This window comes from Hippichthys cyanospilos, chromosome 19 (assembly GCF_059441005.1).
Source record: "Hippichthys cyanospilos isolate Australia breed blue-spotted pipefish chromosome 19, RoL_Hcya_1.0, whole genome shotgun sequence".
In the NCBI taxonomy this organism is placed as follows: domain Eukaryota; kingdom Metazoa; phylum Chordata; class Actinopteri; order Syngnathiformes; family Syngnathidae; genus Hippichthys; species Hippichthys cyanospilos.
In genome coordinates this window covers 13,576,965-13,599,958 of record NC_142387.1, presented here as the reverse complement: position 1 = coordinate 13,599,958, position 22,994 = coordinate 13,576,965, and the positions used below count along the sequence as shown (strand labels likewise).

Sequence of the window (22,994 nt, the reverse complement as noted above, 5' to 3'; positions counted from 1 at the left end):
GTCCTGTGGTGGAGGGATTTCTCGTTCCCAGTTTTCCAAGGGAGAAAATGACCATTTTCAATCTATGATTTCTTTTATTGAATCTATTTACAATATCAGCCAGTGATGAAAAACAATTTTCCAAAAACATCTTTCGATTTTCTTTACTCTTGAAGCTCTGTTGTAAAAATATTTTTTTTGATTCTTCAAAGTAAAAAAAGAAATCCTATGTACAGTTTTTAAAAAAATCAAATCTTTTCGATAGTTACCGAGTGCCCTTCCAGTTCTCGCGAAGATTTTTTTTTTTAAATGTAGCTTGCCAGATTAGCGTCCACTTAGGCTTGTTCGTTCTGTTCGATGTTGCCAACCAAACCCTTGGTGTCCACCAGAGCCCGGATGGGATTATTGAAGTACAACTTGTTGATGAAGGTGGACTCTCCCGAAGGGGAGGGGACGGGCATCTTGTTCCGGAAGAGGAAGAAAGCGATCAGTCCCGCCAGGGCCAGAACCACCAACACCACGGCCACGCTGATGCCGGCGGAACCATTAGACACCCGCTCCGTGATGTGAGCTGGTTCGGGAAACGTACCATGTGAATATTCCATACGTAAGAGATGAACATTTTCCATACTCACCAACAGATGGAGGCTTTTCCGTCGGCGTGATAGCTGGAAAAATTGGCTTGGCGTTAGAAATGAGCGGTCTCGATAGTAACAAATCAAATTGTTTACTGATTTCTTGTCGAGATGTATTCTTTCAAAACCAATTACTACTTTCCTATTAGAAAGAGCTCAGGTGCCGTTTTGTTGTATTTAAGGGTGCTTAACAACATGTGAAAATGTATAAAAGACAAGGGCCCTCAAACAGAGCTCTGGGGCACACCTGTAATCACTGGAAATTCTCAAGAACTAGGCATGGGTCGCTATAACATTTGTGATAACCGTGAGAAAAATATCACAATATTAAAATGACAACTCTATTTTGAACACAATCTATTTTATTTTTAAACAAAATATTGTTTTTAGGATACAATAAGAAATGTGTAAAATATAGAGTACAAATGAATGATGAAATACATTAACATTCGTCCTGCATTTCAATTGTTCTTAGAAGTGAAGTCACCGTCTCTACCTTTGGGTGTTTTACAGATAAACGAGCGGTATCTGCTGCAGCTGGTGGTCTTCCATTTGCCGCTTTCGGAATGGACGTCCACGCATGACTCGGACGCCGGCATGCCCGCCTTCCAGTTGGTGTAGTCCAATGCGCTGTTGTCAATCCACATCCACTGACCTTTGACAAAGAATTTCCCAGCCTCAGCTCCATCTGGGGTGGCTGTGCGAAAAAAAAAGCGCACGAGCGCAATTCTTACTGTCGTGCGTTTTGTACAGGCCGATCCAGAAGCTCTTTGCGCTGTCCTGCAGGATTTCGATGTTTTGTTGGATGAAAAGACTCTCCTGAGGGTCCTCGATGCTTGCCAGAGATGCCCCTGACCAACAGAAAGTTCAAGTGAAAAAGTGGTTGAAATAAATCAAACCAAACTCATTTAGTTTTTCCTTTCATATTTACATCAAAGGCATTTCACATCAAAGGGGAAAACAGGAAGCTGAAATTTTGAGTTTTGAGATAACTAAACTTCCTGAAGCCAAAACACAAGAGTCAGGCTTTGGAAAGTCATAAAAAAGCCAGAAGAGCCAAGCAGCGGTAAAAAATGAGCAGGCAAAGCCTTCTCCTTTTATCGAAGACAGGTGGACTCAGCTTGTGTTCTTTTCTCTGGTTTCTCTCATTTAAAACTCGAACGCGTACCCATTCTCAGACATTCCACCGAAGCGTGGGCCCAATTGTTGACAAGCGCGTTGAAGAAAGCATAACAATGACCACGGAAGGGGATCCAGGTTATCTTCTCTTTCGGTTCAGGACAGTTTCCGGCCAGCTGAGGAGGCTCGGTGGGTGCCTTATCTACAAAAACCAGGACGGGTTTGCGGAATGGTTAAAATGGCGGTGAAGCCAGAGCAGAGGATTTTTTTCCACCTCCCCCTGGACCTGGTGAGCTCTTGCAAAGCGAGTAGTATGTGCCGCTGCATTCGGCCGTCTTCCAAGTTTTGTCCACGTCCATGTACACGCAGCCGTAGTTGCTCTTCGGCTCGTCTTTGCCCCATTTGGTGTACGACAGGAGCCAGTTGTCCACCCACTTGAAGCGACCCCCCGTCTGTTCGGGAGAAACCGCAATGAGAAGCTTCAATTTGAACACCGTTACGATCTAATTTCAGCTCATGAAATTAGTTAGGACATTTTCGTAAGAAAGTGGACTGGTTATGTGCTTGAAAATCAGGATTTTGTCCTGGACAGGTCCAGACTGCCGCCTTTACCACATTGCTGTTGAGGCCGATCCACACCGGTTCGTTGAACTTGGAGATCTGGAGCGTGAGGTAGGCGTGGGCCACCGGGTCCAGCACGCTGGCCAGCTCGGCGTCGTCCGCCTGGCAACGCCTGCGCGCCTCGTCCCAGCGCAGCTTCTGCGTCAGTAGCTTGTACGAGTCGTTGCCCAGCTTGTAGAAGGCCTTGGGCGGCGCCGTTGTGGCGGCGGGCACGATCTGGGGATCTTTGGAGACCAGTTACTCATGTGATAGCTGAAACTAAATTACACTTGCAAAGTGTCAGTATCAAAATCCCCTAAAGCAAAGAAAACAAATAATAACGCACATTGAAAGTGTGCGCTACTGACCGAGGTTCCTTTTACAGATGAAGCCGCGCTTTTCGCCGCAATCGTCCACCTTCCAGAGTCCCATTTGTTTTGGAATGCTGCCCATCATCATAACACAGTCGAAAACCTGTCGGCGTAGCATATGCTAGTTTCATGCTAACCTTACATGGAAAACTCCTTTGACGTGCTAATGGTTTAGCATCAACGGTTGCACAAATGTACGCAGGTAATACGGCAATAATCACATATCCTCTTTGAAAAAATGAGAAGAGGACAAAAAAAGTCAGACCTCGTCCATGAAGGAGTAGCGTCCCTCCGGCGTGGACGTCGGATGACCTTTGGCCCAGTTGGTGTACAACACTCCTCGGCCGTCCGTCCACACAAAGTGCATCTCCCAGTTGACGTCGTTCATGCCTAGCCACAGGTCCTCGCCGTACTTCAACATCTGCATGGTCAGGAACGCTAGAAGAGGAACATTTGGGGATTTTATGTTTTTTTTCCGGTCGGGCTCCCTCAGCTCACGAGAGGAGAAAAAAAAATCATCTTGGAACTGTTGCGAAGGATCTAAAAGTGTGAGAATATTCTGTAGAAAAGAAGAAATAAAAGAGGCGGCAGACATTGCTCTCTCTCGCTGACGACGGACACCAGATTCCCTCCTTGGGTTTTGCAGTCCTCCCTGGCGTCCTGCCACGATTTCTTGTCGGCCGTAACGAACTTGTAGCACTGCGCGATCACATAAAAACACATGGATAAAAAAATACATGTTTTATACACTGCGTTTTGTTCCAACTGCAGTTGAAATGTCGGCGGTAATCAAGAGGACATTTCCCAGAATTCCTCTTAATTACGCTTGCTTACTTTTCCTTGGAAGGCCAGCCACTCGGGCGCGCAGCCTCCCTTGGGCTCGGCGGTGGGCGCGGCCGTGGCGTTGACGAACAAGCTGCTTCTTTTGCAGATGGACGGCAGCTCCATGCCGCAGTTGATGTCGTTCCAGTAGCCTTCGGCACGCGCGGGGTTTGAAGTTTCAGAAAAATGGAGGAAACGGCGCGCTGGCCTTACCCATGCTCTTGTATATTGTCACGCAGTTTTCGTCATTGTTGGCAAAGTTGGGCTCATTTTGTTCCCACGCCGTGTACGTCACCGGGCTTTCATCCAACCAGCTGTAAGGACAAAGAAAAAAAGCGCTGAAATCAGGCATTTTAGCTACTTTTTCTTCTTCAAAAATGTCATCGATAACTCAATTTAATTAATTAATTATATAACATAAATCAATTTGGGGGACACTCTGAACTGGTTGCCAGCCAATTGCCGGGCATAGAGAGACAAACAAACATTCATGCACCCTATCACACCGAAGGACAATTTAGAGCGTCCAATACATCCGCCATGCTTATAATATAAATATAATATATAACATATAACATTTATCATATATTTTTTTTTATTAAATAATATAAATAAAATTAAAAAATGTCAACAACATTTTTCAAAATACACATAAATTTAATTATTTTATTTTTATATTTGTCTATCGAAAAACTACTACTTTTAATTGTAAAATATACAACTGCTGTATAGTGTAGTTTTTGCTGCAGGACCATCACTGTTCCTTTTGTAAAAAAAATCCCTACAATTTTTGAGAAAAACGTCTGATGAATGACCTAAAGGAGTGGTCGAGATTGACGGTGAGTCCGATATAGTACTGCTCCTCGGAGCCTTTGACGATCTGTTTCCACAGGAACCTCCTCTCGCTGTCCCCCGTGATGACAGCCAGCTCGGCAAAGTTCTTTTTGCAGAAGGCCCGCGCCGACTCCATGGGCTGCTGATCCACGTTGATTAAGTATTGCGAGTCGTTGTATATCAGCCAGCCGTCCTCGGTGGTGTTTACTGCTGCTCGACGGGGAGAATCGCCACACCGTGAGAGAGAGAGCGAGAGAGAGAGCAGATCGATAGATCGATAGATAGACAGACAGACAGACAGACAGACCGACCGATTTTTGGGGTCTTACTTGGCATGATGACGACAGGCTCAGGTCTAGGAACCACTCCTGCAAAATGAACAGCTTTTAGCCATTTATGGACATGAGGGGGCGGTGCTACAAGAATTTTGTGAGAATGCCTTACCTTTGCGTATCTGGCAGATCCAGTCGTTGTAGAACTCGCAGTGACGGTCGTTCCAGTGTCGTCCGTAGTAGGTTTGAACTTCTATGCAGTGCTCGTTGTCGTTGTAGTTGTTTGGCTCGCCGTAGCCCCAGTTCTCAAAGCCGTACTGCAGCACAGGGTTGATGTGGAGCAGTAAAAGTATTCTTAGCAACAACAATTCAAACAAAATGTGTCATGCTACAAAGCTACAAAGAAAATAAGTTAACAAGCGGGAAGATTTGATTTGTTGAGAATTTCTTTTTCTTTTCTTTTTTTCGCAATTGACCATAATGCTTATTGATACAAAACGTAGCATTGAAAAAAAAAGCGGGTACCCACAGGTGATCCATCACTCCAGACGAAACCTTCATTGGTGCCGAGTAGGCTGAGTCCAATCCAGGCTGCGTCTGACGAGCGAAACCTTAACGGCAGCAAAACTCCTTAACACACACACACACACTAAGTCGACTGTGCGTGTATATGTGCGTGTGTGTAGTTTTTTACCATAGTGGATGTCTCCACTAAGGTAAAAAAAAATCCCTGTGTGTGTATATGTGGGTGAGCGTGCACGTTTTTTTTTCCTACATGGTGGGGCCAAAATTCCAGGAAATAGTCTTTATGGGGATCTCTTGTACTTGTGGGGACCCTGCATGTTGCAAAATGTATATTGGATGTCCCCACTACAATAGAACAACCCCAGTGTGTGTGCATGTGTTTTTCGTACATGGTGGGACCAAAATTCCGGGAAATAGTCGTCACGGGGACTTCTTGCACTTGTGGGGACGTCACAAGTTGCATTATGTCAACGGGCTGTCTCCGCTCCGTGCGTGTGTGTGTGTGTGTGTGTGTGTACGTACTGCGCGTTATTGAGATCCTGATTGGCATGTACGCTCATGAGATCGCCGCCGATGGCCCTGCAGAAGTCCTTTGCTTCATACCAAGTCTTCTTCAGGTCCTTGGACTTTTTATACAACTGCAAAGCACCGTTAAAATAGTTTGGGATTCCCTGTTTGTTTTTGTTTTCGGACAAAGGCGAGTTGACGCGCCGTCACCTTGTAGCAGACGTTCCTGTCGGCCACCGGCGTCCAGCCGGAGGCGCAGCTGAGGGCGGGCGTGGTGGGCGGCACGGTGGTCACCGGGGCGCCCTCGGCGGTTTTCTTGCAGATGTACTTCTCCTTGGTGCCGCAGCCCAGCACGTCCCACAGGCCGGCAGATGTCCCCGTCGCCAGGGCCACGCAGCCCGCTTTGCGATCTGCGAGAACAGGAAAATAGAGAAAGAGATTACTGAAACAAAAAAACTAACGAAAAACTAACATACAAAAAAATGCCTAAAAAAATGTAACCTTGTATCTGCTATAGACTTACAAAAAGGATGAAAAGACTTTTTAAAATTAGTTCAAATAAAAAGTATTACTACATTATTGAAGTTTTTTATTATTTATTTTTATAAAGTGTATAATTTTAATAAAATATATCAAAATGTACTTTTTTGCAATTTAAAAAAAGTAAGCAATGCCATTTATTGTGTTTTCACACACACACACACACACACACATACACACACACACATATATATATATATATATATATATATATATATATATATATATATATATATATATATATATATATATATATATATATATATATATATATATATATATTTATTTATTTATTTATTAGCCACAAGAGCGGCAGGAGGACATGTACAGAGAGAAAAAGGACAAACGAAGTCTGGTACCTGGCATGCCCACGTTGAAATGAGTGAATGTGACTTTCCTCTGACTGGTCCAAGTAAAGGTGTGCGTGTCTTCTTTTTTGAAGAGTCCCATCCAGAAATACTTCTCCGGCCTCAGGCCCACCAGGCTGGTCAGGAAGGCGTTCTCGTACCTTTGGGGAGGGGAAATAACGTCGGTGACGCATTAGACGAGGAAGCGGCGTGAAATCCTACCTGTCGCCCACATCCAGCAGGTTTCCTCCGTCCCGGGAGCAGACCTCCTTGGCCTCCTCAAACGTTTTCTTCTCAGCTCCGATGGCGTAACAATACGAGCCGTACCTGTGTGAACCCTAATAAAAAGAAGAAAAAAAATCAACAACAAAACTTTGTTGAAGGAAGAGCATTTTGGGGGGTTTCTCACGAGCTTGCATCCAGGGTTGCTTTCCTGGCTGCTTCCTTCAGCCGCTTTGGACGAGGCTTTCTTCTTGCAAATGTATCCGTACGCCTTCTCGCACATTTGGTCGGCCCACCTGCCGTTCTGAAAAGACAAACCGACCGTTGTTTTATCTGCGCTAATCTCGCACTTCTCAGGTTCAAATCTTGGTCTTCTAACTTCGCCCCCCCCCCCCCGCCCCCCCCCCCCCCCCCAAACAAAAACAAGCGTGTGGGATGGCCCACCTCTCCCAGGATGAGCACGCAGTCCTCCTGGAGGTTGGTGGCGTGGCTGGGCTCGTCCATCCTCCACTGGGTGAAGGTTACCTGCGAGCGATCGGACCACTCGAACAACATCTGGCTCCTTTGATCGTTCAGCCCGATCCACAGGATGTCAGTTGGCACTGAAAACATTTTTTTCGGCTTTCCAAGAGTTCGGGCCTTTCAAACCATACGCCGGTGGCGTCTTACTGTATCCGGACTGGGCGATGATGAAGCTCTGCTCCTCGATGTTGTGAATGCTGGCCAGATCGGCGTCATCTCTGCGGCAGGCCGTCAAAGCGTCCTTCCACATTTTCTTGCTCCTCTCAATGAAGTAACAGTTGCCCCCGTAAGGCACCCAGTGGTTGGGGCAGAAGCTGGGCTGGTTAACTGTATCCAAAAGATGACGTTCATGCACTTATTTGACAAGAATTCTCATTCGAGGGCTAGGGAAAGTTTCTGCGGGGCCAAATATTCTGCTGCTATGTGGAATTAACTCTGGAGGCTACCAAGACATGAAACTGTCAAAATGGCTGCTTCTAAGTATAATGGCAGACTGCCATCTATGACCCTTTTGGGCATGGGTTCTTGAGACTTTTTTGTGGGTCTACACGTGATAGACAAGTTTACCAAATTTGATGCTGCTCAGTGATACTGGCTTTGAGGGCTGAGTTTTGCAAAACAGGCAGGTTCTACCAAGTCCAAGGAACCCTCAAAACCCTACATATCAATTCAGCTTTGGGTGCTGAATTTTTCCCAAAACCCAGGGATCTGCTACCAAGACTTGGTAACTCATCCAAAATGGTCAACATGGGTTCTACAGACTGGCAAGATGACATCATCTTACTGGGCGGCGGAGGAAGACTGCTGGAGTTGCCTTTGCGGCAAATGTATCCCAGCTTCTTGGCGCAGGTGCTGGTCTCCCATTTGGAGGCCTTGCCGGCATTTAGGGTGGCGCAGTTCATTCCCGGATCGGATGAGGGGTGACCTGTTGGGAAATGCCATCATCCACATCTCACATGCAGTAGATTATCATCATCATCAACTTGTTTTCCAAAAGGTTTGCTGCCTAAATTGTCCTTCGGTTCTGGAACGCTGTCCGGACTGACCTGGTGCCCAGTTTAAATATCGGAAGGGGTTCCCGTTACTCCACTGCCACCCCTCCCCGAATTCTAAACTGTTGAGTCCGATCCACAGGGCGCTTCCCAACATGCTGGTCAGTCCTGCGCCGAGTCCAAAAACAAACAAAACATTAGCGTGAGTCCGGTCCGCGTCGGAGTTTGTCATCTGTTTTGGTGATACCTGAAATGTAGGACTGCTCGTGGAGCTCCACGATGCTGAGGAGGTCTGCGCCCTGCTGCTGGCAGCTCTTGCGGGCCTGGTACCAAGTCAGCACAGCCTGGGCGTTGCGCTGGTACTGGACCCCCGTCACCGGGTCTGTGTCCCAGCCCGACGAGGCTTGATTTCAAATCAGAACAAGAATTAACAATGTGTCATATATAATAGAAAGGAAATGGTAGTTTTTATTACTTTATTTCTACTTCAAAATGGGTCAATATGACCCTCAACACAGGAAAAGATTTAAGTTTGAAGTGGGTCAATTTGACCCGGTATCTGATCAGTGGGTTGGATTCATTGCATGCGTAAACCTACTGTTAGTTTGCAGGTCAAAATGACAACTTCAAGGTTGAACTTGAAAATGGGTCAATTTGACCCACAATGCAGCAAACGGGTTCAGCTTGAATCATACGTAAATTTGACTTGCAACACAAGAAAAGGTCAAATTTTAAAATCCATTTCAAAGCGTAACCCTTCCATTACTTTTCGTGTCTAATTTGCCCATTTAAAATTGGACATGAAAATGGGTCAATTTGACCCGCAATGTAGCAAGCGGGTTCAACTTGAAGTCATAGTCAATTTGACCCGTAACACAGGAAAAGGTCTCATTTTAAAATCCATTCCAAAACGTAACCCTTCTGTCTCTTTGCAGGCATATTCATTCATTTAAAGTTGAACTTGAAAATGGGTCAATTTGACCCGCATTAACTCAAGCAGGTTCAACTTGAAGTCTTGGTTAATTTGAACCGTAACACGGGAGAAGGTAGAATTTTAAAATCCATTTCAAAGCATAACCCTCATGTTAATTTGCGGGTCAAATCCACCCATTCAAAGTTGAACTTGAAAATGGGTCAATTTGACCCGCACCACAGGAAAAGAATAGATCCTTGAAAAACCAATTAACTACTCAATGAGCTCTTTTGACTAATCAAGTTTCAAAGTTGTTTTTTTTCACTGACAGTACAATGGGTCAGTTTGACCCGCAACATAACACGAGGATAAAATGCACACGTGCTGATTTGCAGGCATTTTGCAGACGTTGCGGAGGGGATGAGAGGACTGTGGGAAGAGGAAAACAAAGACTGCTGACAAGTCAGGACGGGGATGTATGTTGTTCTGTCATGGGGGTCAGAAACCTCGATTGTTAGCGCTGACCTCTTTCAAAACACAAAACCACATTATAACAAGTCGCGTTTGGACCAAAGGACTTCTTATGATACTGTATTATTGCGCCTACCTTTGGTGGGACAGAAGCCCCATTTCTTCTCCGTGTTGTAGTTGGTCTTTGTGGCGCACCACAGCTGCCCGTCGGTACGGCCCGCCTTGGTGCACTCCGAGTACCACTGCTCACCGAATTTGAACGGGAACAGGCACGGGCCGCCGAAGGAGTTGCCCCCGATGGTGAAAACCTCTGCAGGAGACAACAGCAGTTAGTCGTTCTTGGATGCAGCACACAAAAAAAAAAAAAAAAAAACGGGGCAACGCTTCGCTCCAAATCGTCCTACCTTGATAGCCCTTAGAGCACAGGTCCGAATGGGTCCCGTAAATCTTCCATCGGCTCCACACTCCCGAACCCTTGTAGATCATCAAGTTCTTCTCGTTGCGGTTCCCCCAGTTGAGGTGCAGGTCCCGGTCGCGGAGTCCGAAAAGGGTCTGGTTTTTGCACTGCCAGCGCTGCAGCTCGCTGGTCTCGTCGCACTGGAAGAGCAGCACCTTGACCCAGTCCTTGATCTCCACGGCGCCCAGGCACAGGTTGAGGGACAGACTGAGCAGGCGGTCGGCCGAGGTCCAGCGGAACTGCTGCTCCTTGGAGAGGGGCTCGCACCTGGACAGCGTGATGGACGAGGCGTGGACCACCTTCACGCACTTGTTATGGTCCTGATTGAAGATCAGGAAGGAGCTGCTGTCTAAAGCACACAACGCAAACTCACAGCTTTTCCGCTTTCGCCACAAGCTCTTTCAGAATTTACACAAGAACCTACTGGTGCGTCCAATTGTCTTCTTGTTGCACAAATGATTTCTCAAATTTCTCCATTTTTTCAACGTACCCATACCAAGAAATAAAACCAAGCACAAAGCATGAAAATAAATCAACCACTATAAAACACAATTTAGCAATGTTATTTCATGTTCCAATTTATTTGCTCTTAATTTGAAAAGAAGAAGCAAATCATCCTAATACCTGAAAAAAGAAGCCCAAACTGTTTTTGTCAGCAGGTTACCAACAGGTTGCTTCATGTTCCAACTAATGTGCTGACAGCTGTTTAACAACGAGTTACTTAATGTTCCAAAAAATGTGTTCTTAATTCGAAAATAACTGATCCCGCCAGTGGTTAAAATGTTAGAACTAGTAAATCAACTGTCCTAGCGATTACTTTTTTCACCCACGTCTGTATTTAACTTATATGTGAGTTTTCTACGCAATAGTAGAAAAACGATCTTAGTTTTGAATGTTTTTCATACTGCTGCCTTCAACAACTGTATCACATGTCTAACAATGATTACTAGTAGCATTTTGTTCAACCACTGTATGACATTTCTGCACAATAGTACAATGACAATGATGCACTAGTAGAACAGCTGTTACTAGCGAAGCGTTTTTGGACTACTGCATGACATGTCTGCACTCTAGTAAAACATCTATGATGCACTTGTACACTCCTGTACAGCATTTTTTCCAATTCTTTCATCATTACACTGAAAGCATGTCACACCAATGGAAAGCGTTGAAAGAAGGGAGCTGAAATTTCACCCAGACGATAACAAGTCACAGTTCAACGTGGCATGAACACTTAGTAATTCACACTAATAGGTGCCAACGCTTGGCTGCGAGATTGATGTAGAAAAAAATGAGCCCAAAATACCGCACAAGGGACAAATAAAGCCTAAAATGAAAGTAAAGTATTTGTACTTAGTTACTGCCCATCACAGCTGAAGAGAGTTCAAAGTTTTGCAAGCAAGACGTACCGACATCAGCCCCCACGGCGCCCAGGAGGCAGAGCAGCAAGGCGGCGGGCGGAGTCCTCATGATGATGCTTGTCGGCGGGGCGTCCAGTCGCTGAGTGGCGAGGTGAGCGGGCGCCGTCGCCACGACTCCTCTTCCCTGGACATCCTGTCACATGGCGCTCGGAGAGAGAGGCTGAGCAGGAAGCCAGCGGGGAAGTGGTAACTACTAGAAGTAAGACAGCTGACACTCGGATATTATTGAGGGCCAATCGCCGCATTTCATCGAAAAACTCCCAGTACTGTACGTGATTGCTCATAAATAACAACCACGGGTCGATCTGACCCGGACCATGTTCAATGGTCCGGGAGAATGAGCTAATAAATCTTGAATCTCATTAGAGAATGAGCTAATACATTTTTAGTCTCATTATGAATTCGACTTGCTGATATGCTTGCTGCTTTGTTTCTCGTTTTTGAGGGTCAGCGCGATCCGTCACAAGTGCCTTCACGTTCTCAAAATCCTTTGTCATGTTATAATCAAAATATTATAGTTAAAATTCAGTGCACTCACTTAATTTAGTGCATATCAGAAATACCCAGAAATGAGATCTACGTGCATTACACTGTGTGTCAATTTGACCCAGACTATGTTAAATGTACTGGAAGAGCCAAAAAGAATATACATTAGATTTCTCATCAATAAACATTACAAGGTGCATTGGATGGACATGCAGTATATATTTAATTGGAAAGTGGGTCAATTTGACCCGCAAGACAACCAAGCCCAAAATATTCATTTCAAAGTAATGTTTATCACTCATTCTGTCCCTATTTTCCTCTATTTACAATAAATATTGAGAAATCTTATAAATGAGATCAATACAAATCCTTTTAGTGGTTAATTTGACCCCCCAAAACAGTTTTAAATGATCCAGAAGTTGAAAATGAAATGCATCTCATATGTCACTATTTACTCAAATTTGCAAATATTAGGAAATTTTAGAATTAAAATCTACATATTTTACGGGTCAATTTGACCCGCAATATAACAAGTGGGTTAAATATAGGCATGTTTTACATGCCTAAGGACAAACGGATGCCTCTGAAGAGTAGCAAGGACTGTGAGTAAAATGCTGATGTGACAAACTGTGAGGAATGCAGACCCCCGCTTAAAAAAAGCCCCCCCGCGTCCCCCAAGGAGATCTGTGCAGTTTCCAAAGATGACACAAATCGAGAAAAAAAGCAGATGGGGAAATCCTGCTTCCTAGTGGGGAAGTGCCCTGAGATCCTAGCAATACAGTCACAAATGTGAAATATGATATATTACAACAGAGTACTGCTGGGAAGTACAGTTTCCTTTTTTTTTTTTTTTTGGAGGGGGGGGGGGGTAAATATTTATTCCAAAGGGCAAGAAGAAATCCACAAATAAACCTTTTCCTTAAATATGAATAACCAACCTTTTCCAAAAATAACTTTACAGAAGTTGAGCTGTGCCCATTTGAACTCAGTTGCTAGCCAAAACAGCAGCACCTTTCGATGCATTAAATGAGTGTTTGCTATTCATTGGATTAATATCACTGACCCCTACACAGAGTTTCTTAGACCTTGACTCTAGGCTAGGTGAAGATCCACGGCCATTTTAAAGCAGCACCATCATACCGCAACACACACACATATAGAAACTGTTTGACAATGTCATTATCAGTTAGTTGCAATTTGTTTTTAGAGCCATTCTGTTTATATTAAAAATGCTTTGTTTTCTCTTTTTTTGGTGCTAATTCCAGTTACTTTTAGTCTTATAAATGTAAAGCACCGTCTTTTTAATTCATTAAAAAAGTATGTTTCAATTTCTGCTTTTTAATTTTCAGGAACATGACCGACTCCGATTTAGTTGACGCGGACCGCCGCGATGTAGGTCCCCAAATGGTCATTTTGCCGTTTGAGTCATTTACAAGTACATCCTCTGCGTGTTGAAGATCCTGAGCTTGGTCATGAAGTTGAAGTAGATGAAGGCCAAGCACACCAGCAGATTCTTGAGCAGGTAGAGCAGCGGCGTGACCGAGCCGAAGAAGGCCAGCAGGCCGGCTCGCACAAACAGAAAGGGGAGGTCCTGGAGGGCCACGCCCAGCGAGGACAGCAGCGGGTCATGGGGGGCCACGGCCGCCCGCAGACAAGACAGGCAAACGAAGACATAAATGGGGCACACCCACCCCGAGTAGGACACCAGCGGGTGGGACGCCACCCGCGTCATCTCCGCCGTGTCCAACCAGAACATGAAGCCGTCCACAAAGACGTCGGCGCGGGCGTCGCTGGCGCAGGGGAAGCGGAGCGGGCCCGAGCGGGCGTATGCTGCGCGGGACCCCGATTCCGAGGCGCCTGACCCTCGCCCGGCGTTCCCGGGTATTCCCGGGACGGCGCCGTTGGGCTCCGGTCTAAGACCGTTGTGGATTCTGTCAGCCCCCCGCTGGACCGCCGGCATCGCGGGGGGTCCCGTGACTTGCCCGGGAACGCGGGGGCCGGACGTTCCGGGACCCGGCATTCCGGATCCCGGGACGGCCGGAGTGATAGGTGTCACCTGCTCCACGTGAGTCAAGACCGAGGAGGGGATGTCGGCATCTCTTGCAACGTTATCTGAAGACACAACCGGAACCACTATCACAACGTGCCGCGATCACCCAACTTTTTTCTTTCTGGCTCGTCTGCCCAAAAAATTGCGCTGATAATGGCAACGAGCAACCGTGCAAAAGGCTAAAATCATTTTGCATAGGAGTCACTACTTATATTTCAGCTTCATGTTCCAATTCATTTGCTCTTAATTTGAAAACAAAATGATATTGTTCCTGTTATTTCATTAAAGAATATTAAATAAAATTGCCGGGTGGTGAGATAGAACCAAAAAAACAACAAGAAAAACATACTTGTAGGGATAGCAGACAATTTTCTACAAAAAAAAAAAATTGAAAGTACGAGAGAACAAAAAACATCATGTCAGGGTATCAGACCAAAAAAAGTCAAAATTATGGGAGAAAAAAACTTTTTTTTTAAAATCTTATGATTTAGTAAAAAAAAAAAAACACAAGGGGAAAAAATATGTTTTTTTTTTTAAATGGTAAAATTATTAAAATGTTGGTAAGTGGGAATATTTTGTAATGTAGGGCAGTGGTCCCCGACCTTTTTATCACCACGGACCAGTCAACGCCTTAGATTTATATTGAAGTTGGTGTCACACTTGCGTCCTGCCTTGATGTTTTAAAAACTCCTGAGGGTTGGGATTTGAAATCCCAACAGAAAGCAAACGTGCTCGTAAGCTTACCTTGTCCCGTTAGCCTGCAGTGCCGTATTCGTTCCACCACGTCCATGCAAATGAGGGAGAAAAGAACGAGCGACACGGGAAGCTCGCCGAACGTGTCGTGGCGCAGATTGTTGCGGATCTGGACCTACACGAAAAAAAAAGATTAGTTATGTTACTCGTAGTCGTAATAATGCCACTTGTTTTGACTACAATCCAACGAAAAACATATTTAAAACAGAATCCTGTCTGCTGCTGCCCCAAAAGGGCCCGCGACAAACCAGTTGAGAATCCCTGGCCTAAGTGCCTGAGTCAGGACTTGAGAAGAAAGCGGGAATCAGAGCGCCGTTTTGTTTTTTTTTTACATCCGATTAGCAGAGGAGCAAAAGGTCCGTCGGGGGCCAAGCAAAGCGGCAAAGCGAGCCCTGGGCCGCGGGCCAACCGGGAAGTGAAAATGTGCCTGCTGGACATATGATGTGACAAGGAGGACAGGAAAAGGAACCCATCTGCTTATCAGCGCCTTCTTATCCTCGTATATGACTCCTCGGGGACTTTCTTCGCACAAGTCATCGCCTTTATCCCGCCAACAGGCCTTGGCTACATTTTATGATGACCTCTGCAAGTAAATTGATGCCCCATAAGTGAGAGTCCATTTACCATTTACAACACACACACAACGTTTCAAACGTTCTATATGATCTGTTAAAACCGATAACTATGATTCCCAGGACACAGTAAGATCATCTTCAAACTCTACGCTTTTTTAGCGAAAGACTTTCTGAACTCAATTCACACTTGCTCATTTAATAACAGCAGTTTGGCAAACATTTCTTCATAAAAGAAACTTCAAGCTGTTTAATGCCACTTTCAGTGGAAATTTAGTGTCAGGCTAAATATATAAGTATAATATAAATATAAAACCAAGAAATTGACGAGTATATTTTAAACAATTACTTAGCTAGGCCTCCCGAGGGTGTGTTTAGCTTAACGCTAACATATGTAGAAAACACTGTTTACATGCTAACGGCTTAATGCTAACATATGTAGAAAAGTTTACATGCTAACGGTTAGCATCGTTTTTTTTTAAACCAGCATTTAAACGGATACTTCACGAAAAACACTTTTGAAACGATCAAATAATAATACTCACAGGTACATTTTTTGTTATATATGTAGGAAAGGATTCATATTTTTAGAGATTCAATTACAGCAGTAGAAAGATTAATTCTTCGTTTTGAGTATTTACGACTGAATTATACTCTAGTGCCACACGGTGGCCAAGACGTGCATAACACATTGAAGATGAACGCAGCTTTTAAATCATGAAACTCAAAACTTTCACTGATAAACTAAATCACAGATTCCTGCAAAATATTGTATGTCGACGTTTGAACGAGAGCAATTTGATTTTTAAAAAGAAAAAAAAATCAAAAGTTCTTATGGCTATAAATAATACAAGTTGTCAGTTGTTCTTACATTTTGGACTTAAGGGGAGTAGCTCTGAAACCAGCATTGTGTGCAGATTAATCCCTCCTGCTACGTTGGTTTCTTTGGAACGCCAAAAATGTTCACAGGGTCACTGAGACCTGCTGCTTGTTTAATATTTAAAAAAAAGCTTGCTATTCAGTCAGTATTGAGTATCTTAAAAAAAAATGCTGGCATGTGAGTGACATGGTAGCTTAGTAAAATAAAAGAAATTGCCAAAATTCTGATATACTGTATATATATATATGAACATTTGTGGTACCTCAGAGCTAGCAACGAGGAAGGCAAAGCAGGGCATGGTGGAGAGGATCACAAAAACAAGGGCCACAGGCCTCCTGGATGGAAGCACACATCAGTGAAGACCACAAAAAAACAAAAAAAACCCAGCTTGTTTGCAGTTGCAGCACTGCTCACCACTTCTTCCTCGCGACCAGGAATCTCTTCTTGGCAAACACCATGTACTTGAGAGGAACCCAGACCAGTAGTGTGACGGAAGTGACGTAGGCCACCGAGGAGGCCACGATGAGCCAGTAGGCCCCGCCGGTGGCGCCCCCGCCTTGAACCTTGGCCACGATGGCGGCGAAACGCTGCATGACCACGAAAAGCGGCACGCACAAGCCGGCGAACTGCAGCGCCTCGCACACCGCCAACTTTAGCATCCGGCCCGAGCCCATGCTGCAAGGACAGCGGGGTGGCGGACGCAGGGGGGGCGTCACCACCATTGTCCGGCCTGCCCCGCCGCTAGCATGTTCCACGCGGCGCGGGCCTGAAAGTGCTTACGCCGCAGCGGCTATTGTGCGCCTGGTAAACGAAGCGTGACGAGGATGTGGATTGTGTTAGCTTCGCTCAGACTGTCTGATGTTTCTGAAAGATTTTCTTTGCAATTTGGGGTTTGGTGGGCAGATTCTGTTCTATAATCACAATGACATAAATGACTTATTAGATTTAATCTATCTAATAGTAGTTATGGTTTCTGTCAGAGGGTCGGAATTATTTTAAATGTGTTTGTCACACACTTACCTAGGTTTGAAATCACACGCCGGCAAAAACTGTTTGAAAGACAGAACCGGAAACAATTTTTGTTTTTTGAAGACTGCTTGCAAATTTGTTATTTTTGCCAGAAACTTAAAGTCAACTCAGCATTTCGCGGGCCACATAAAATGATGTGGCGGGCCGGATCTGGCCCCCGGGCCTTGAGTTTGACACCTGTGTATTAGAGCAAGAGAAAATTGCCGCGAAACTTTTCGAGCGTTACGCGGGGGATCCGCCGCACTCCCATTTCTACCGTTCAATTTGCGATGTTGCATTTGTCCGCCAGATGGCAGCAAACTGAATCGCGGCATCGCCACCCCGCCCCTCCCCCTCGGCCCCCCTCTCCCTCCAGCTGTCACCTAACTTTCCGGAACCCCCCCCCCCCCCTCCCTCCCCTCACCGCCCCCCAGCCCACCCAGCATGGCGTCCAGCGAGGAGGACGGCGGCGGGGCGTCGGAGGAGAAGGAAAGCAACAACAAGAAGCGGGGCAAAGGCACCGCCGCCACGGCCTGGCTCGCTTTCTACAACATCGCCATGACGGCCGGGTACGTGCGTGACGCGCCTGGCGGAATGAATGGATCGTCGCTCCGTCGTTGAGTGCGTGTCCAAATAGGGCCGGGCCAAGCCGAGCCCAGGGTGTGAAGTGTGAAGGGCCGGCGGGGGCTGCATGCTGGTTTAAGTTTAGACGGCGGCGACACTGGAGCGACGCTGGAAATGCTCAATGGGCACTTTTGCCTCTTATTTGCTTTTCGCTCCGGTTACGAGCGCGTGCGACGCCGACGCATCCTGGGATCGCATCCATCCGTCCGTCCATCATCGCCTTAAGCATTCTAGCCAAACGATTTCAATTGCCTTACCTTTTCAAAAGTTTGCCTTAGCCTGGATTCCTTTGCGCATCTCGCGGAAAAAGATAATACGGCAAAACAACTATAATACTATATGAGCTAAGACTTGTATTTTATTTTTTTTCTGGTTGCGGTCAGGTGGTTGGTCCTGGCCATGGCGATGATACGCTTCTACATGCAGAAAGGCACACACAAAGGCCTGTACAGAAGTATAGCCAGGACCCTTAAATTTTTCCAGACTTTTGCTTTAGTCGAGGTAAGACTCTTTCGACCATTTGTCGTGCAAAAATAATCAGGAAATGCATAAGGTCCTGGAAGAACTTTAAAAAAAACACACTTCCTAATTTTCTCTATGTACTTTGTGTTCCAGGTGCTACACTGTGCCATTGGTACGTGAAAAATGTAATCCGTGCCGGTTTTCTCTTTGAACCCTCCTGTTATGTTTGGAACAGCAATAATGTCTCAGGGTCAATATGACCCGGGGTGTATTTCGTCACCCAAAGGTGTGCAAAAACGGTTTAATCCAAATCCGATATTTTATTTCGACCACATGAAGTATTTGAAATTCTCAAGATTAGCAACAACGTCTCAGGGTCAATTTGACCCAGGGGTATGCACATTTATCCTAAAGTGTAAGGAATGTATTTTTTTTTTGCGTGGAAAACCACTCACAAAGTAACAAACGCAATACTTAATGTATACCTGTGTGTTACGTTTATTTTTCTGGAAAAGAAGAAACATCCTGGGTCAATTTGACCCGGAGTCATGTGTAATCTTTTGAAAGTTTTAGAATGTTTTTTTTTTTTGCACGTGTAATCCTGCAAAGTAACATATGGTGCTTCCTTTTATGCCCCTTAGCAACAGCAATAATACTCTTGGGTCATTTTGACCCAGGTTTTGCTCTTTTAGTGAAAGAGTTGGAAAAATATTTGTAAAAAATAAGTCTCCTACAAAAAAAAAAAAAACTACATTCACCATTTAACTTTCAAACGGGTCAGTTTGACCCGACAACATAGCAGGAGGGTTAAATGTCCAGTTTTAATGATGGCTCTCACCCCAGGCCTGGTTAGAACGTCGGTGATCGTCACCGGGGTGCAAGTGAGCTCGCGCATTTTCATGGTGTGGTTTGTCACCAACAGCATCAGACAGGTAACATAAACAAACAAAGAAAAACTAAAACACACACACAAAAAAATAAATCAGGGCACCTGAACCTGCACCCTTCTTTCCATCTTCCATTTGAACTAAGATCCAGAACGAAGAAAGCGTGGTGCTCTTCCTGGTGGTGTGGACCCTGACGGAGATTACCAGATATTCCTACTACACCTTCAACCTGCTCCACCACCTGCCGTACTTCATCAAATGGGCCAGGTTTTTCATTTTTTAGCTTCGGTGCTAGCCGTCCTGCGTTGCGAGTCGCCATCGCAAAATGAAGCCTCATGAAACACTTGTGATACTATTTTACTCCTCTAGATGGTGCTCCAGGTTTAAAAAATAAATGCTAGCGCAATGGAAATGTATTTAAGTTTCACTGCCTCTAGAGAAGCAAAAAAATATCAAAAGTGTTTCATGAGGCTTCATTTTCATTTTCCCTGTCATTACACATTATTATCCTAAAACCATCTAGAGGCGTAAAATAAAACCACAAGTACTTCACGTTTCCATCGTTAGTTTTGATCAAACTTGAACATCCTGTCATATTTCCCCATGCTGGGAAAAAAAAAAAAAAATCTAAACATATGCACGTGCGTTTTTGCAGATACACGCTTTTCATCGTGCTGTACCCGCTGGGCGTGGTGGGCGAGCTGCTGACCATCTACTCGGCGCTTCCCTTCGTGCGCCGCTCGGGCATGTACTCCATGAGACTCCCCAATAAGTACAACGTGTCCTTCGACTACTACTACTGCCTGGTGCTCATCATGCTTTCCTACATCCCGTGTAAGTTCCATGTGCGCGAAACAAAAGCGAAATGGGAAAACTGATCGTCCGATTCAGGTTTTAGAACTTGTTAGCGTTCAATCCCAAAAAAGTATTTTTACTTTTTTCTTTTTCTCCAACCAGTCCAGGCATTCAAGCCTTGTTACCGTTTATATCTTTTTCAATTTTAATTCAAGTTTGGCTAAGGGAGTGTCTAAAAATATTACTGAATTACCTAAATTGATTATTTCAGTAACTAATTATCTGATATATTAAAGTAAATTAATTACTTAGTACTTTAATAGCTAATCTACTTTTGACTCTTGCTAAAGTATGAAAATAATTAATTACTAATATTTTTAGCTAATTTGTACAAAAGCAGTTACTTTATTTTAGTACTTATTACCTAAAGTAATAGAATATTTCACTAATTACCTAGAGTAATTGATTACATGACAAGATTAATACATCAATAGAATATTTCACTAATTACCTAAAGTAATTGATTACATGAGAACATTTGTACATAATCAGCTGCATGAGTACTCTTAAGTATGTAATCAATTACTTTAGTACTTAATTCTTTAGTTACTTAATTCAACAACTATTTTAGACCATCACTAGCCAAACACTTAAAAAAATAAGGAACAAAACACACAGATTATAAAAAGTCTGGACCTAAAAACGAAATATGTCTTTAGTATTGAATGAGTTACAGGGAGACGAAACTTATTTAGCGGTTTTCATCTGTAAAATCTAATATTTTGCCTATAATTTGATAAATATTTTTGATGATTAATGACTACCTTTAAAAAGAAAATTTCGCACTAGCTGTCCACCAAAAATGACATCACAGTCAATGACCAGTCACGGCTCAGATTGTGACCATCACATGACCAAAGCCAGGATATTGGTGAGACGTGATTGGCTGTTAACTGAGAGCACGTGAGGTCATTTTCAGTTGACAGTGAGTGGAAATTTTTGTTTTGAAAGGCATTAACTATACCTGAACATTTTTTTATTCGTTAAAATGTTATTTCACTGACTTGCTGTTGCGTTCAGTGTTCCCTCAGCTCTTCTTCCACATGCTCCGGCAGCGGAGGAGAGTGCTCCACGGCGAGGTCATCGTGGAGAAGGACGACTAGTGGCGGGCAACCTGACGGCCATGTCGTCATCCACACCACCATCCACCACTAGGTGGCACAATTGCTGTTTACAAAAAGGCCGAAAAGAGACGCACTGAGGGCTTGGCGTGGGGGGGAGCAACTACTACCATTGTAACGGTGTAAAACACCAAAGCTCCAAAACAATAAATCTCCATGTAGACTATGCTTTTTTGGTGTATGCTTGTTGGAGGGAAAACACGACATTTTGTCTGCCTTTGTTGACTCTATTTACCTGTACGTGTGTGTATACTTGGATTCCCTCCAAACAAACAGGTGCTAAACATGAGACCGTTGATTGATGTTCAATCAACAATTCTGCTTATAGGAACTAGAGGCGGCAATTTCAAGGGGAGGGGGAGTGATGGAAGCTGGAGTAATGTGAAATCATGAAAGTCAATAAAGTCAAATTCGACATATTCAGAGTTTTGTCATCACGTTGACTTGCATTCATTCGGGGAGCAGATGACACATACAAGATGGCCGACAAGTTAGCATTTCTCTACAGGGGGGCAACAGCTCAAGGCAGAGTCAATGCATATTGAATAGCTCTAGTGAAACGTCAATTCGACTAAAAAAAAACCTAACTTCAACATCAATAGGTAAATGTGATGTAAAAACATCTTACCGTCAAAAACTACGACGTTGTCAAGGATAGACTTCAACTTAAAACCTCACGCTGTTGAGGCGCTGGTTGATGACGTCTTCACAATAGTCCGGAAGTGAGAGTGGCGCGAATGTACATTTATTTATCTTTTTTTTTTTTAACCACATCGAATGTGGTTGTAATAACAAAGTTTTGATTAAAGTTTGGGGGCGGGGGGGGGGGGGGGGGGGGGGGGAATAAGTGGCACTAAACTAGAACAAAGTTTCACATGCGCGATTATTACCACTAGATGGCAGTCACGTCTAAATAACAGCGTCACGTTTTTTAAATACGGCGCTAAGGAAGAGTGTTGCTTGTTTTGTTGAGAACTAAATGTTCTAGCACAGATAAGCATTAGCGAACACAGCATACATGAAATGTCCTGCTCACATGAGCTAAACAAACTTTTCTCATGCCTAATTATTTGCGCATTCCCACAGCCATTTATAGCTGAAAAAAATACAGAACAAAAACATATATTTGGCCTTTTTCCCCTCACTTGACGGCCTTACAAAGCTTCTAAAAGGAATCCTGCTGACAATGTCACATTCAGTCCAGGTGGAATTTCCTATTTGTTTTGTGGGCCAGTTGAGCTGTGTCCAACATTGTATTCCTGGTGATTCCAATAGACAAAAAAAACACAAAAACGGATTCAGCACATTTTTACTGAATCTGCTTGAAAGATTACCTATTGCAATTCGACACGGCCACGTCAAACCAACATTTTCTTTTCATTTTCCTTGCGGCCAAAGGAATAAAGCTGTTGTTAACCAGACCATCTGTGTCTATGTACATTAGTGGTGTAATGCTCTGCCAAAAATGAGGGTAGGTCGTTCACCATGGTTCTGGGGTCATAGGTCAACTTGTTTGGGCTAAGAAGAACTCACACAACTGCAACAGTAAATTCCAAATAGTTTTCACACAATCTAAAAGATCCATGTAGACCAGGCGTGTCCAAACTATGGCCTGGGGGCCCTTTGCGGCCCACCACGCATACATCAGCAGCTTGCGGAATATACTACATATTTAAATTTTACAACATTACATATTTAAAAAAGTAATGAAACAGTTTGATGGAAGACAGGGATGAAAGTGCGAAAT

At 44.3% G+C, this 22,994-nt stretch overlaps 3 protein-coding genes across 5 annotated transcripts; 1 reads left to right on the top strand and 2 right to left on the bottom strand.

Annotated features, from left to right (window-relative positions):
* Positions 1-54: 54 nt before the first annotated feature.
* On the bottom strand, positions 55-12,072 carry mrc1a (mannose receptor, C type 1a). 2 transcript variants are annotated; one of them, XM_088441941.1, is made up of 29 exons: positions 11,538-12,072; positions 10,076-10,477; positions 9,808-9,981; positions 8,535-8,690; positions 8,342-8,455; positions 8,080-8,220; positions 7,443-7,622; positions 7,218-7,375; positions 6,961-7,077; positions 6,774-6,889; positions 6,564-6,712; positions 5,875-6,074; positions 5,680-5,795; positions 5,162-5,243; positions 4,805-4,949; positions 4,690-4,728; positions 4,342-4,570; positions 3,740-3,840; positions 3,539-3,678; positions 3,298-3,403; positions 2,970-3,142; positions 2,702-2,807; positions 2,346-2,578; positions 2,020-2,185; positions 1,783-1,935; positions 1,349-1,465; positions 1,111-1,269; positions 615-647; positions 55-550 (listed from the first exon to the last, which is right to left on the bottom strand). In XM_088441941.1, the coding sequence occupies exons 1-29, from the start codon at positions 11,596-11,598 to the stop codon at positions 315-317; spliced, it is 4,302 nt and encodes a 1,433-aa protein (XP_088298067.1). In that variant the 5' UTR covers positions 11,599-12,072; the 3' UTR covers positions 55-314. The 2 variants fall into 2 exon arrangements, with proteins under 2 accessions (XP_088298067.1, XP_088298068.1); XM_088441942.1 differs by lacking the exon at positions 11,538-12,072 and having other exon boundaries at positions 10,076-10,301; positions 10,396-10,470.
* A 162-nt stretch (positions 12,073-12,234) lies between these two features.
* Positions 12,235-22,817, bottom strand: LOC148408030 (transmembrane protein 236). 2 transcript variants are annotated; one of them, XM_088441947.1, is made up of 7 exons: positions 21,876-22,817; positions 21,131-21,293; positions 16,705-16,965; positions 16,553-16,625; positions 14,830-14,953; positions 13,727-14,147; positions 12,235-13,626 (listed from the first exon to the last, which is right to left on the bottom strand). In XM_088441947.1, exons 3-7 carry the CDS (start codon positions 16,962-16,964, stop codon positions 13,506-13,508), a joined length of 999 nt encoding a protein of 332 aa, XP_088298073.1. In that variant the 5' UTR covers position 16,965; positions 21,131-21,293; positions 21,876-22,817; the 3' UTR covers positions 12,235-13,505. The 2 variants fall into 2 exon arrangements, with proteins under 2 accessions (XP_088298073.1, XP_088298071.1); XM_088441945.1 differs by having other exon boundaries at positions 12,235-14,147.
* On the top strand, positions 17,724-21,666 carry hacd1 (3-hydroxyacyl-CoA dehydratase 1). Its single transcript, XM_088441948.1, has 7 exons — positions 17,724-17,867; positions 18,306-18,423; positions 18,538-18,556; positions 19,228-19,316; positions 19,417-19,538; positions 19,927-20,105; positions 21,147-21,666. The coding sequence occupies exons 1-7, from the start codon at positions 17,743-17,745 to the stop codon at positions 21,227-21,229; spliced, it is 735 nt and encodes a 244-aa protein (XP_088298074.1). The 5' UTR covers positions 17,724-17,742; the 3' UTR covers positions 21,230-21,666.
* Positions 22,818-22,994: the final 177 nt, after the last annotated feature.

Excerpts from the sequence above, each read along its gene's own strand:
- LOC148408030 (XM_088441945.1), bottom strand. The coding sequence starts at position 16,964 with ATGGGCTCGGGCCGGATGCTAAAGTTGGCGGTGTGCGAGGCGCTGCAG. Across the intron at positions 16,626-16,704 it reads CTGGTCGCGAGGAAGAAGTG|GAGGCCTGTGGCCCTTGTTT; the intron begins GTGAGCAGTGCT and ends GCTTCCATCCAG. Across the intron at positions 14,148-14,829 it reads CTGCAGGCTAACGGGACAAG|ATAACGTTGCAAGAGATGCC; the intron begins GTAAGCTTACGA and ends TTGTGTCTTCAG.
- mrc1a (XM_088441941.1), bottom strand. The coding sequence starts at position 11,598 with ATGAGGACTCCGCCCGCCGCCTTGCTGCTCTGCCTCCTGGGCGCCGTG. Across the intron at positions 6,713-6,773 it reads CTGCTGGATGTGGGCGACAG|GTACGAGAACGCCTTCCTGA; the intron begins GTAGGATTTCAC and ends CCCTCCCCAAAG. Across the intron at positions 5,796-5,874 it reads ACAGGAACGTCTGCTACAAG|TTGTATAAAAAGTCCAAGGA; the intron begins GTGACGGCGCGT and ends GGTGCTTTGCAG.
- hacd1 (XM_088441948.1), top strand. The coding sequence starts at position 17,743 with ATGGCGTCCAGCGAGGAGGACGGCGGCGGGGCGTCGGAGGAGAAGGAA. Across the intron at positions 19,317-19,416 it reads TCACCAACAGCATCAGACAG|ATCCAGAACGAAGAAAGCGT; the intron begins GTAACATAAACA and ends ATTTGAACTAAG. Across the intron at positions 19,539-19,926 it reads TACTTCATCAAATGGGCCAG|ATACACGCTTTTCATCGTGC; the intron begins GTTTTTCATTTT and ends GCGTTTTTGCAG.